This window comes from Pungitius pungitius, chromosome 7, assembly GCF_949316345.1.
Source record: "Pungitius pungitius chromosome 7, fPunPun2.1, whole genome shotgun sequence".
In the NCBI taxonomy this organism is placed as follows: domain Eukaryota; kingdom Metazoa; phylum Chordata; class Actinopteri; order Perciformes; family Gasterosteidae; genus Pungitius; species Pungitius pungitius.
In genome coordinates this window covers 19,635,713-19,648,466 of record NC_084906.1, presented here as the reverse complement: position 1 = coordinate 19,648,466, position 12,754 = coordinate 19,635,713, and the positions used below count along the sequence as shown (strand labels likewise).

The 12,754-nt window shown below is 42.1% G+C and overlaps 2 protein-coding genes across 2 annotated transcripts; one reads left to right on the top strand and one right to left on the bottom strand.

Annotated features, from left to right (window-relative positions):
• Positions 1-369: 369 nt before the first annotated feature.
• On the bottom strand, positions 370-5,405 carry stx6 (syntaxin 6). Its single transcript, XM_037470129.2, has 8 exons — positions 5,176-5,405; positions 3,946-4,115; positions 3,745-3,839; positions 3,439-3,498; positions 3,024-3,152; positions 2,780-2,886; positions 2,414-2,508; positions 370-2,252 (listed from the first exon to the last, which is right to left on the bottom strand). Exons 1-8 carry the CDS (start codon positions 5,208-5,210, stop codon positions 2,176-2,178), a joined length of 768 nt encoding a protein of 255 aa, XP_037326026.1. The 5' UTR covers positions 5,211-5,405; the 3' UTR covers positions 370-2,175.
• A 404-nt stretch (positions 5,406-5,809) lies between these two features.
• Positions 5,810-11,762, top strand: LOC119216804 (ELAV-like protein 1). The gene is made up of 9 exons (XM_037469944.2): positions 5,810-5,997; positions 7,187-7,293; positions 7,397-7,468; positions 7,575-7,743; positions 9,233-9,336; positions 9,897-10,050; positions 10,132-10,357; positions 10,466-10,767; positions 11,172-11,762. Exons 2-9 carry the CDS (start codon positions 7,258-7,260, stop codon positions 11,174-11,176), a joined length of 1,068 nt encoding a protein of 355 aa, XP_037325841.1. The 5' UTR covers positions 5,810-5,997; positions 7,187-7,257; the 3' UTR covers positions 11,177-11,762.
• The last annotated feature ends 992 nt before the right edge of the window (positions 11,763-12,754 follow it).

Here is a 12,754-nt window from a genome sequence, read left to right as displayed (position 1 = left end):
AATTAAAAACAAAAAAGCTATTACGTTGTTTAGAATTGAAATATTTAGATACACGAAAGACACTAAACTACTGGATATACTATTTAAATCCCATCCCCTTTTCACAGTATTTATAGGCATAAAAAAGTATAATCAATTTATAAATTACTTAATACGTATTTTCCTTAAATCTGCTTCCATATACAATTAAATACATTATGTTATATTATAAAGAATTCGTTATTTATAATACTTATAAATTATTAAATATATATGAAAACATTTCATCATTTAAAGCAGGCAGCAAACAAGATCAGTCTGCTTTTTTTAATGAATTAGTTTATTGAAACAAAATTATCCTCAAAAGATTAAATAATAAAGACAGACGGATGATGTTTTCATTCACTCAGTCAATGATATAGTTTAATAAAATTTAACAATAACAGTTTAACTTCAAACTACATGTCTTCCATTTAACAGAAATTCAGTCATTCATCTGTTCCGATTCAGGATGTTACAGCAAAATACAGACTAGTTGTTATTATCTTCATTATTAATCGTTTTGGACTATTTGTTTGTTTCAGAAAAGTAGCTCATGGAGGTTAAAACATGGATGGATGGGTTTCTAAATTAGTGGCTGTGAAAAGCACCGAAATCAAAGTATGAAAATAATTCATAATCAAATCTCAAAGGACATACAGACAATACTAAATAGTGTTATGAAGAGTTAAAACACACCAAAATTAATTACAGAGATTAAACTCCACAGGTAAGTGTGTTTATAATCTGTGTATTTGAGAGTATCTGTGGTTTTATTTCATTCAAATCTTAAACAGGAAACACGTGATATTTCACCGCTACGCGTACCGTAGGTCCGATCCGTTCTACACACGTTACATGATTACAAACAATTTCCAACAGGAAGTTACTCGCCTGCTAACCTTCAGGGCTTCACTTCCTGCAGCTTCACATTAAAAGCCTTCCAGAGATTCATCTGGAAAGTGCCTTTATTGTGAAGCATTAAAGTGTGTGGTTTAACCTTTAAACAGTAGAAAATTCCACTTATCAATAATGTCCTGACCGATCTGTTCAGTAAACACAAACACACAATAAAGTAAAATATACCATTAAAAGATCAAAAAAAGATTCAGTCAGTAAAACTAAACGACATGAAATGTAAACGCAAACAGGAAGTCTTAGTGTTCTTAACAATGTTTTCCAACAAACTCCAACCTCAGACTAATCAGAGCTGAACTGACGTTTAACCAGGATTAAAGTGACTTAATAAAGGGTTAAACATGATACAAACTGTTTTAAACCTGTATAAAACCAGGAAAAAACTGTTAACACAGAGTTCAAATGGAGTGGAACAGTCTCATGTCTGCATGGTTGGACTCCGGAGTGTTTTAATACATTTTTTTAAATGAGGTTTTATCCAGTATGCTGGAGTTTGGGATGTACAAAGCACAATACTGGATGAATGACACTGGGATCATACTGCACGAGTGGTGTGAGAGCTTGGATATTTTTTCGCTTTGTTTAACAACTCGTTTACTTCAATCCATTAAGAACTTCAAGGAGTAAAACTAGAGTTAAAGTGGAGTAAAATTAACGTTTATCTAGAGTTACTTTAGTGGTTTAATGGGATTGAACCGTTGCGGTTATTTTCAGCCCTTAAAACACATCAAACATGTTTCCACCTGCTTTGACCTCTGACCTCCGTGACAATTTTAACAACAGTCAAATACGCAAAGAAACAAAGTGCCTCGTCGGTCCAAGTGAGCCGGAACCAGTCCAGTAGAGTCCGGAAGAGTCCAGTGGAGTCTCGCACACACAGTGTGGTCCAGAAAGTCTGTCAGTGAGTCCCGAAGAGTCCAGTAGTGTCTGGAAGAGTCTGGTAGAGTCCAGTACAGTCCTGTAGAGTCCAGTGGAGTCTAGTGGAGTCTGGTAGAGTCCAGTACAGTCCTGTAGAGTCCAGTGGAGTCTGGCAGAGTCCAGTACAGTCCTGTAGAGTCCAGTGGAGTCTATCGTAGTTCAGAAACACCCAGGAGAGTTTAATTAACCTCCGTAGGGTTCAATGAAGTCTGGTCGAGGGGAACAGTGTTCAGTGGAGTCCAGGATAGTCCAGTAAGGCTCAGTAGAGCTCAATAAACACAGGTTTAAAACGAGTTCTGTGGTGACCGGAGGATGAATCAATCACAGGATGATTAAGAGGAGGATAACCACGAAGAGGATTGAGAGCAAGATGCCGATAGCGCACCACTGACGACGATCTGTGGAAGTACAGAGAGTTAATGAATCAACTCAGCACTGCTTACTATAAATCACACCACTGATCATAATGTGTAAAGACACATGAACAACTAAGTCTTTTATTACAACTATAAGCAAAGCTGACAATGTGGAGTAAGGACTTAGTAGCTAGACACTTTACCGCTGGTCATGTGAGACACTTTGGCCAGTTTCTTCATGACGTTGTCCAGTCTGGACTGAGTGCTGTCCACCTCATGAGTGAAGTCATCCAGCATCCTGCAGGGCAAACACAAAGAGAGTCAACAAGTCCGGGCCAGGAACCAATGAGAGACCACCGAGAGCTCGCCTGCTAGCGAGACGCTTTCTTTTAAAAATCCAAAATCGGCGTGGAAATAAGTGCCTCCTGTCCCGTCATCTTCATGGTGAACCAGGACAACCACTATGACACTAAGTCCCAGCAGTGTCAGAGCAAACATACGCGTGTGAATATGAATTTAAAACGTAGAGGAGAACCCTTTGAAGCGGCCGCGTATCTGAGAGTTCTTACACAGACTGCTCGTCCAGCTCCATGCCGATCCTCTCCGACATGTTCTTCAGGACTCCGATTGTTCCCGACACGAGCTCCAGCTGCTCGTCCTGCTGCTCGGCCATCAGCTGACGCAAACACACACAGTAGGTGCTCGGTTTGAATCCACGCCGTTTGTACCGCAGCGCATGAAAACAGCCCCGTGTCACAACACCGATGCGGCGTCACATTGTGGAGCCCGGCCGGTTCCCTGGTGTTACTGTACCTGCTGCTGGCCCTGCTGCTCCTCGATGAACTGAGAGTTGGCATTCTGCAGTTGGCGGTCCAGCCGGCCGTATTTATCAGGACCGGGTTGCCAGATCGGACCCTGAGCTCCACGGTCACCGAGCAGAGCCTGGACACCGCAGCAACACATGAAAGGCACCGTCACGCATTTTCCATCGGGAGGAGGGTCCAACCTTCTCATATCTCCACACTAACCTGGCAATACTCTTTTATTTGTATATATATAGAAACAGAGAGTTTTTATTTGAAGGGTTTTCGGGTTGAGGCATCTCTGAGGGGTCTTTGGGAGTCGTTTAAGAGTTTCGCTAGAGGGATGTCAAGCTCCTCCGAGCGACCCGCATAAAAAACAGAAACTTGTATGTACTATGAGTGTGTACCCCATGTGTGATTCATACCTGTGTGTTCTTTCTCTCCACCGAAGCAGCAGTTGGACTCGACATCTGTTCTTTCATTTCCTTCAGGAAAGATAAAGACCATCAATCAATTCTTCAGATACACTTCATCCAACCACATCGTTTCAAACCAAATCAGCCAATAATGACTCGGGATGAAGAGAAACTTCTTCGAAGCGGTTATTATGTTGACTGTAGAACTTCCCCTTCTTAGTCAATAAGTCAACTATCCAGCGTTGTGGTCTTAGTCAACTAAGATTTCTTCCAGTCACTACAGACTGATGAGGTTAAGCGTTATGTGACGCCTACCTTTACAGTCTGTTTGGTAGTGGTGATGAATGCTTTCCTCTTGGACAGCTCGGCTGCATCCAGGTTGAACTTCTTTGGGTTGGACTCAACAATGCGTTCACTGGGAGTTAAGAGGCATGTTTATCAGAAAAGGTTCATATTTTAAACAGTTGAGCTAACAATAAATAAAATTTAAAAAAGACATTCGTGTTTCAAGGATATTGATGGTCTCGTCGAGGTCCTCCAGGTCCCACTCGATGGAGCGCAGACTGTTCCTCAGTTCATTGGTCGTCCAGTCCATCTCCTCCTTGGAGGCCCCGCCCCCCTCCTGCAACAGCTCGCTCCATCTGTGATGGAGGCTCTGTGATGCGTTGACAGCCTTCTGTACCTCGCTGTAACAAACAAACATACCTCATCTGTGATGCAGACTCTGTGATGCCTTCACTGCCTTCTGTCTGAGGGAACTTCCACTCTCTGAGTAAAGACTGAACAAACTAACGACAACAATCCCTAGGCTGGATACCGAACCGATTGATCAATACACAGCCCACCTCTATGCATGGAAGGGACTAGCCCCATTCTTCCAATATGTAAGCCACAATCAGACCAAAGCTAAACAATGCTTCCCTGACTTTGACACTAATAAATACAATGATTGGAGGGAAATGTGTTGCTTGTAACACTTATGTATTTGACAATACTGGTTAGTACAACTAGTAGAAGGGGGGGCTCCTTTAATCATTCAGATTCTTAATTTGAAAATGTATGATTAAGCAGAATATAGGCTGGATGTGAAGCATATAAAAGTATATATAATGAATTCCACCTTTACCAGCAACGGCATAGTGGGCCGCATCAGTTCATGGGACACACTGATGGTAAATGAGCTCAGATCAGACTAGTCAAAAATACACGAACCAGCCGTTTGAGTCAATATAACACATATATCGCTACAGAAACATGTTACTATAATACAGGAAACGGATAAGATTTTATTGTAATACAAGATTAGAAGAGAAACTGTTGCCTGAAGCTTTAACCAATTACCTAAGAATAAACGTGAAACATTTGAGCTGACAACTTTCTTAACATTCATATAACACGATTAACATTTATAATAGTGTTAATGGAATCAACAGACAAGCTGCAACAATCGATTTGACAGAACTCAACTAATGAAATATATAACTTAATACTGACAAGACTCATCAACACAGTGAGTGACTCTGTGCTAACAGCATAGCAACATGCTAACAGGCCAACTCACTCACAGCACACTGAAACCTAGCGTTAGCATAGCAGTGGGCTAACGTCTCTTCTACGTGCTTCTAAGTAAATGGTTTAAATCGTCTCCGTCCCTGTGGTCAAAGTATGTATCGCTTTGCAGACGAACAATAGCTACTGGCCTGCTGTTAGCATTAGCTTAGTTAGCACGGTGTAAAATGCTCTGACCCTTTGACGACGAAGAATGGATCTTCCATAGACATATTTGCTGGTTCCGGTTCAGTTGGAGCGGAGCCCCATCACACACAGACTGTCAGCTTCAGATCAAACAAAGCGATCGCTGTTCAATGTTTCCCTTGTTTAACTGAGGTTGTCTCCATCAGACCTGCTGTTGCTTCTTTGTTTACATGCAGCAGCAGAGGCGGCTTCCTCTACGGAAACGGGCCAATGACGTCAGGAATACTGTTCTTCTTCTAGTTCTATCCTCGTACGTGTAGCTGATTTGAGCATTTCCGCCGCTTTCTGTTCTGGAGTGTAAATCAGACAACACACAACATACACACAGTCGTTGACATTACACTAGTCTGTGTCTGAACTCATTTAAACAACAGAAAATATTGTTTTCCTTGCTGACAGTAACTATTACAAACACAATTAACGTTAGACTTCGTTTATTATTATTATTCACAGGTGGTTTTATCAGTAATTCAATTGAATTGTAATACTGATTGGACTATTGTGAATTGAGCTCAAAAGTAAACTGTTACAGCAACCATAGTGTAATATGGAATATGTGTTTCAGGTTAAGTCCAGCTGGTGGCGGTATTTACCCATACTGACAGAAGAAGAAGAAGACGCGGTAGTATCGCGATACTTCATCAAACTACGGTCTAGGTCCTTTGTGCGGAGCGGGAGCGGTTATCAGCTAACACGCAACAGCCAATCTGCCGTTTTTACAGCCGATTTTGTTCGATTGGCAGAAGTACAACATCCTTGGATCGATATATGAAAGCGTTCGTACCGTCTGTCAGCCACCCTACAAAGTAACAGGTAAGAACCGTGACGTACTCTCGTGCTGTCAGCTCCCGCTGAAACAGTCAATCAGCGCCATTAGCCGCTTTAGCCTCTTTGTGCGGCCGCGGTGCTAACATGTGGCTAGCTGGTGGTTAGTCGCTAACGTTAGTTAGCTGGTAGCTCTGTATCGGCATATTTTCTCATCGTTCATAACTCAAACCGACGATCCTCAATCAACCCAAATCGTTGGGTTCAACACCCAACGTCCGTTAAATCCGGGTCCTTTACGGTTCAGTCCCGTTTTCTCACCGCGGGGAACGTGTTCTTAAAACCGTTTATACAAACGTAGCAATGGATAAAATGTCGGCTCACTCGAATACAAGTCGATGCATTGTGGGAATCGACTATTAATATTAATATATATATATACATATAACGTTACATTAATGTATAAATGTCCAGTGGTTTCTACGGTGAACGGGAGGAGGAACCACCCACGGCGTCGTGCTATTTTACAGTCGTGGACTACTTTTGCTTCATAAACTATTTATGAATGGTCGGTATTTATCGTTACGTTGAGTGGATTCAGACCTACAGCCAATTAAAATCCACGAGCGTCTCTTGTAAACTCTGTCGCGCTGATTTTAATATTATCTACACGGAGCGTTTCAGTGACGTAGAAACAACATGGTGACGTATGAATCAGTTCTCTGAAAACAACGCTGATTGGGGAGGGGGGGGGGGGGTCCAGGACTTGGAGAGGGAGTGATGAAAGTAGAATAACGTGGTGGTGGTGGGGGGGGGGGGTTACCTGGACCTGTAAGCTGTAATTAGTTCGTGATTAATGGCCACTGATTTACATGCAAAGTCCTTTCAGACTTATTTCTTTGCAAGAATTGGCAGCTTAAAAAAATATCCACATGGTTTACAGGCACATTTTTTGTTTCACTCCCTTCATTGGCCTGATTTTGCTCTAAGATTTTTTTTTTTCTTTCTTACAAAATATTCTGCTTGAATCCATAACTGCCTTTCAACTTGTTTTCTTTTGTTGTACAATATTATTTATTACACGTGGTGTGATTTATATAGAAAATATGTACATAATATGTTAACAAACGTGTGACGAGGTATAGATGAACAGGGGTGGCAGATGGAGTATAGTTGCATCTGATTGTGATTTTTATTTGATCATGATCCCCTTTGACCGTACCTTTGTCCCTTGTAGTTCATCTTCTCTTCCTCACCTGCTGACAGCTGGTTTCTCTCAGACGACAGCGAACATCCAGAATCGTTCCCATGGCGTTAAGACGAGGACACATTCGGTACCTGAAGGTAAATGAATCAATAACTTCCTGATCAGATCAATAACTCATCAGATGGAGGTACTTCAGCCCCCCTCCACCGGCCGTAGTGTAACACCTGTGTGCTTTTCCAGGTGTGTGAGGTCCAGACGTCTCAGAATGATGTCAGAGATGGTCAGCACGCCTCCAAAGGAGCCTCTGGAAAGGTGATTGGCCGAATCTGTTTTTGTCTCTGAATTGCAACCAAAGCGTTGCATTGTGGGAGCCGCGGGTGTGTCGATGGCCTTATAAAAGCGAGTGTCTGTCCCTCAGGAGCTGTACGACAACGGGTACTGCGAGCAGATGATGGAGGACGACGACTCCAGGACCAACCTGATCGTGAACTACCTGCCGCAGAGCATGAGTCAGGACGAGCTGCGCAGCCTGTTCAGCAGCGTGGGCGACGTCGAGTCCGCCAAACTCATCCGGGACAAAGTAGCAGGTAACTTGGTGGCGAATGCCCCCCAGTACCTCCGTAGCAGTGCAGAGGTTCCACACAGGCTTAGAGCTGCAGCACTACACACAGGGATGGTTCGCATGCCGTGTAGATGAATTCGTCTTTGGGATGTTTCGTTGTTTCTTTTAACCCTTTGTGTTTACACTGATTCATAAAAAGCACCTTTAGAAATGTTTTATTCATTGACAATTCAAACATCCTAAAAACAAAAAGCCTAACTAAGTCAGTCCCGTGTTGCAGAGCGTCCATGCGCTGCCACAGAGGCGCTGTGTGTACTAAATGACTACTGCAGTACCACTCAACACACACCATAGTATTGTAGTGCTACTTTATTTATAAGTGCAAATGTTGGCTCATGCAAATGCAGCAGAATCACTGAGGAATACTATCATAGTAGAGTAGAAATACTGTGATGCACGGGTTCTGTCATTCTACCACAGTACTACCAAGTATAAAGTAATTATTTGAAGTGGTAGTACTTGAAATGGTAATAGTTTCCCTTGTTCTACCTGTAGTAGTATTAGCTGTAGTACTATCTGCAGAATTTCCTGTGTACCCTCCCCCAGCGGTTTTATTTCTGAAGTTTGTCATTTTTAATGTTTTTATTGCGAGATGATTTTTGTTTTATTCTTTGGTTTTATTCAAATATCATGGTGTTTTTTTTAAAGTACATTTCTGTGATTTTTGTCTGAATTATAACAAAGTGTTTTATTTTCTGCATTGTTGTAATATTTTTTTATTTATTTTTCACACCAGGTTAAGTGACTTCAGGTATCTGATGGTAATGGTTTAAATCGGGGCTGTGCAATGTGGATCTCATTTAAATACAGATTATTCATACATACAAACCAACACACATGGACACCACTTCAACTCAGAATTAGGTCTGACATCCCATGATTGACATTTAAAGCAGTGAAGATGAAATAGAATAAATTCATTCAGCATCCACATTGCATTGTCCAGCCCGAGATGGAACGTCTTTGAATCATTTAACAGAATCTAACCATGTACAATTGTTTCAATGTTGTTTTCACCTGTTTATTTTTTTTTCAGGCTACAAAATGTCTGTAAATCTTTAATAGTTAATGTTTTGAAGAACTTTTTCTTTAAAACTGTTGACCGACTGACTGACAGATTCACATTCTGCAATGAGGGTTTGCTCCGAGTGAGGGCTCCAGGTCCCCCCCCCTCCCCCCACAACACACACACACACACCTCTAGGGCTTCACTACGTGTCCCTGAGAGGCGTTTTGTGGCCTGGAGGTCTCACTCTGACTAAACTTTGAGCGACTGCACTCATAAGTTGTTTGGGTTTGTTCAGAAAAATGTCTCGTCCACTTTTTTCACAAACCCTGAATGGAGAGTTCTCTGCTGATTTCTTGTCTATTTTTTCAATATCCAGCATGTGTGGCATCAGTAACACAGACGGTTTTATTATTTTATTTTGTTGTTTTCCTTTGTGTTTCTCTAGGCCACAGTTTAGGTTACGGCTTTGTTAACTTTGTTAACCCTAATGATGCAGAGAGGGCTATCAGTACCCTCAATGGCCTGAGGCTACAGTCTAAAACTATCAAGGTAATGTGCATCAGGTGCTCTTTGACTTTCCTGTCTCCACTGATAGATGTCTTATGTTCCCTGGACAGTAGAGGCTGTTGTTGCTTTCTCTCCCGCATACTGTCTGAAGGATGAAGGTATTTTTTTTTTTTTTTTTTTTAAACACTGCTGTTTGTTTTTCTGACTTGGTAAATTATTCTTACATGTTTTTTATTTTTTTATAAATATATTTATATCCACACATGTTTACACTGAATCTGTGACTTTCTTCAGTTCAGTGTGACAATGTGCCAAAATCTTTGCATAAATTAATGCCTTTTTTATTTTTGACAAAAGTGCCTAATTAACTTTTTGGATGCTTTAATTTTGTCTTTTTTTTTATTGGATTTGGGACAAATCTGGATGAATGTTCATTTTATTTAATTTAAATTAGGCATTTAAAAAATATTCCTGGATTTTATTTAAAAACAATGTAAATGTTTTCTTTTCAGTGTTTTCTTGTTTTCAAATTAATTTTAATTTAATTGTATTTGCGAAGGCGACGGACTGAAACTCTTCCCGTCTCCCCCCCCCCCCTGCAGGTCTCGTTTGCGCGGCCGAGTTCGGACATGATCAAAGACGCAAACCTGTACATCAGCGGGCTGCCGAGGACGCTGAGTCAGCAGGAACTGGAAGACATGTTCACCCGCTTTGGACACATCATCAACTCCAGAGTGCTGGTGGACCAGGCCTCAGGTAACGCTCGCGCCGTCACGTGACCGCTCCCACAGAGCGCCTCTCCGTGGAGCTCACCTCACTCTCCCATTGGCTGTGCAGGTCTGTCTCGGGGCGTGGCCTTCATCCGCTTCGATAAGAGGTCCGAGGCCGAAGACGCCGTCAAGCACCTGAACGGGCACACGCCCCCGGGCAGCGCCGAGCCCATCACTGTCAAGTTCGCCGCCAACCCCAATCAGGCCCGCAACTCTCAGATGATGTCGCAGATGTACCACGGCCAATCGCGGCGCTTCGGCGGCCCCGTTCACCACCAGGCGCAGAGGTTCAGGTACGCTGGCGTGCTTCGGTAACGGGTTTCACGCCCCCCCCCCCCCCAACTTGTAGAATGAGACTGACACGCCATCCTCGTCCCGCCCCACTTCCTGTCCCGTCCCAGGTTTTCTCCAATGAGCGTCGACCACATGGGCGGAGGGGGCGGAGTCTCGGGGAGCCCCTCCGGCGGTTGGTGCATCTTCATCTATAATCTGGGCCAGGACGCCGACGAGGCGATCCTGTGGCAGATGTTCGGGCCGTTCGGTGCCGTCGTCAATGTGAAAGTGATCAGAGATTTCAACACCAACAAGTGCAAAGGCTTCGGTTTCGTCACCATGACGAACTACGAGGAGGCCGCCATGGCGATCCACAGCCTCAACGGATACCGACTGGGGGACAAAGTCCTGCAGGTTTCCTTCAAGACAAGTAAGGGACACATGTAGAGATACATTACAATTTCCAGATGTTTTGGGTCATTTTTCCCAGCATGCAGAGTTTACTTCAGCCTCAATGACACTTACTGTGTACACTGCGAGGATTGATCCGATGCGGCGGGCAGTGTGCGCGTGGTTACCAAGGCAACCCCCATATTCGTAAAGGTGTTGGTTTGAGTTAGAATTCTCTATTTTCAGTTCTGCTTTGAAAAGCAGATGTGAGTCGATTACTGACTGGAACGGAAATCTAACATCTGAGAGCACAGCTTTTTATAGACGTCGGTCCACTGCCCTGCTGACATAACGTTAATATAACATCTATGGAATATTGATTAATCACAGCTCTGCACGGTCCAGCACCTTAATTACCACTTTGTTTTTGTTTGAATATTTCAGAATGAGTCTCCCATCAGACGATTGACAGATCTCTTGGCCAATAAGCACGCAGGAGGGGTGTCCTGGTCACAAACAGTTTGTGTTTGAACAAACATATTTTATTTCATGTTTTTACAAGTTGCTTTCAGGTAAAAACCACCTGAAGTACAGAAGCTTTTCAGATGTGTAGTGATCCGTGGTTTCTCTTCGGTATTTTCATTTGTATTCTGTTTAAGGATTGCAGCTCCATTGTGATGTTGGACTGTTTAATCACCAATAAATCTGCTCCTATACAACTTTTCTGCATAGTATTTGTAGTTTTTTTGGGGGAGTTTTTACTTTACTTATTTAAAAAATTTAAAGAAATGTATCTCCGGAAGGTTAAGTCCCCCCCCCCCCCCCCTTTTTTTTTTTTAAAGAAATGTGATCTGGCAGAAGTCTTATTAACAAATAATTAACCGGGAGGCAGCGTAACAAACAGGTACGCACAATGGAGTCGGCTCTTTGGCTTGTTTTCCATCTGGGATTCTTCTGTAAACCTTTTCTCCAAGAGTTGTATCCATGTTGTACTAATGTTTCTCCCTTTTGAGATATTAAATCTGTTGAATCTGACTTAAAGTGTTGCTGGTTTCCACCCACGTGTCGTGCAGCACATTGTGTTCATGTGATGAGAACAATGCAGGTTTTTGGGGCTCGTTTGTGTCTGAAAAACATCGCAGTGATTACGCAACGCTGAACCATGCTGAGGTTTAAAGTTGAATATCTTAATTTAACGGAGTGATCTCAACCTGAATAATTGTGCTTTTGGTTGTAGTTTAGTAGAGCAGTGGAGTCTCTTTAAAGCATCAAGGAATTATCATATATACTAATGTATGTAAAAAAAATAATAACATGTCAGATAAATTGACATAAAATATAGTAATGTAAAAAAGTCAATGGTCAGTGTGTTAACTCATGTTAAATTTGAGGTGAGTGACACGAGGGAAACTGATCTTTCAGTCCAAATTGAAAGATCCAACTGCTTTGTTGAATTTCTCATCCTTTGCTCTCAATAGTAAAGCGTCACAGTATTTCTTTGCCACGGTGATCAATAAAGGATTCCTTCATTTAATGAAAAGGTTAAAAGAATACGCTTTTCTAAATCTCTTGCGTTTGACAAGTCGATCTGTCATGAAAGTACTATTATAAATAGGGCCGGGACTTTAGCGCGTTAATTATGATTAATTAATTACAATGTGAATTAGGATTAATTAATTACACAAAAAATAACACATTAAACATTTTTAACGCATTTTTACACTTATTTTTTGCACCGCGGAACGTTTCTCACTGGATGAGTTTCGGAGGGACCGATTATCCTGGAGCACCAACTAGCGTTCATGACTTCAGACAACAACAAACCACAGTGAACATGAACGAAGAAGCTGACGAGACCGTGTCGGGTGGCCCCGTGAATGGGACATTTTATTATAATAAACACACGGATGGAAGCGTCGATAAGAGCGTGGTTGTGTGCAAAATAACCAATGTTCTGAATGTACTTGAAAGTATTGGTCTACTTAAAAAAACATAGTTTACAGAAGGTCTACTTACCTATAGGCTAC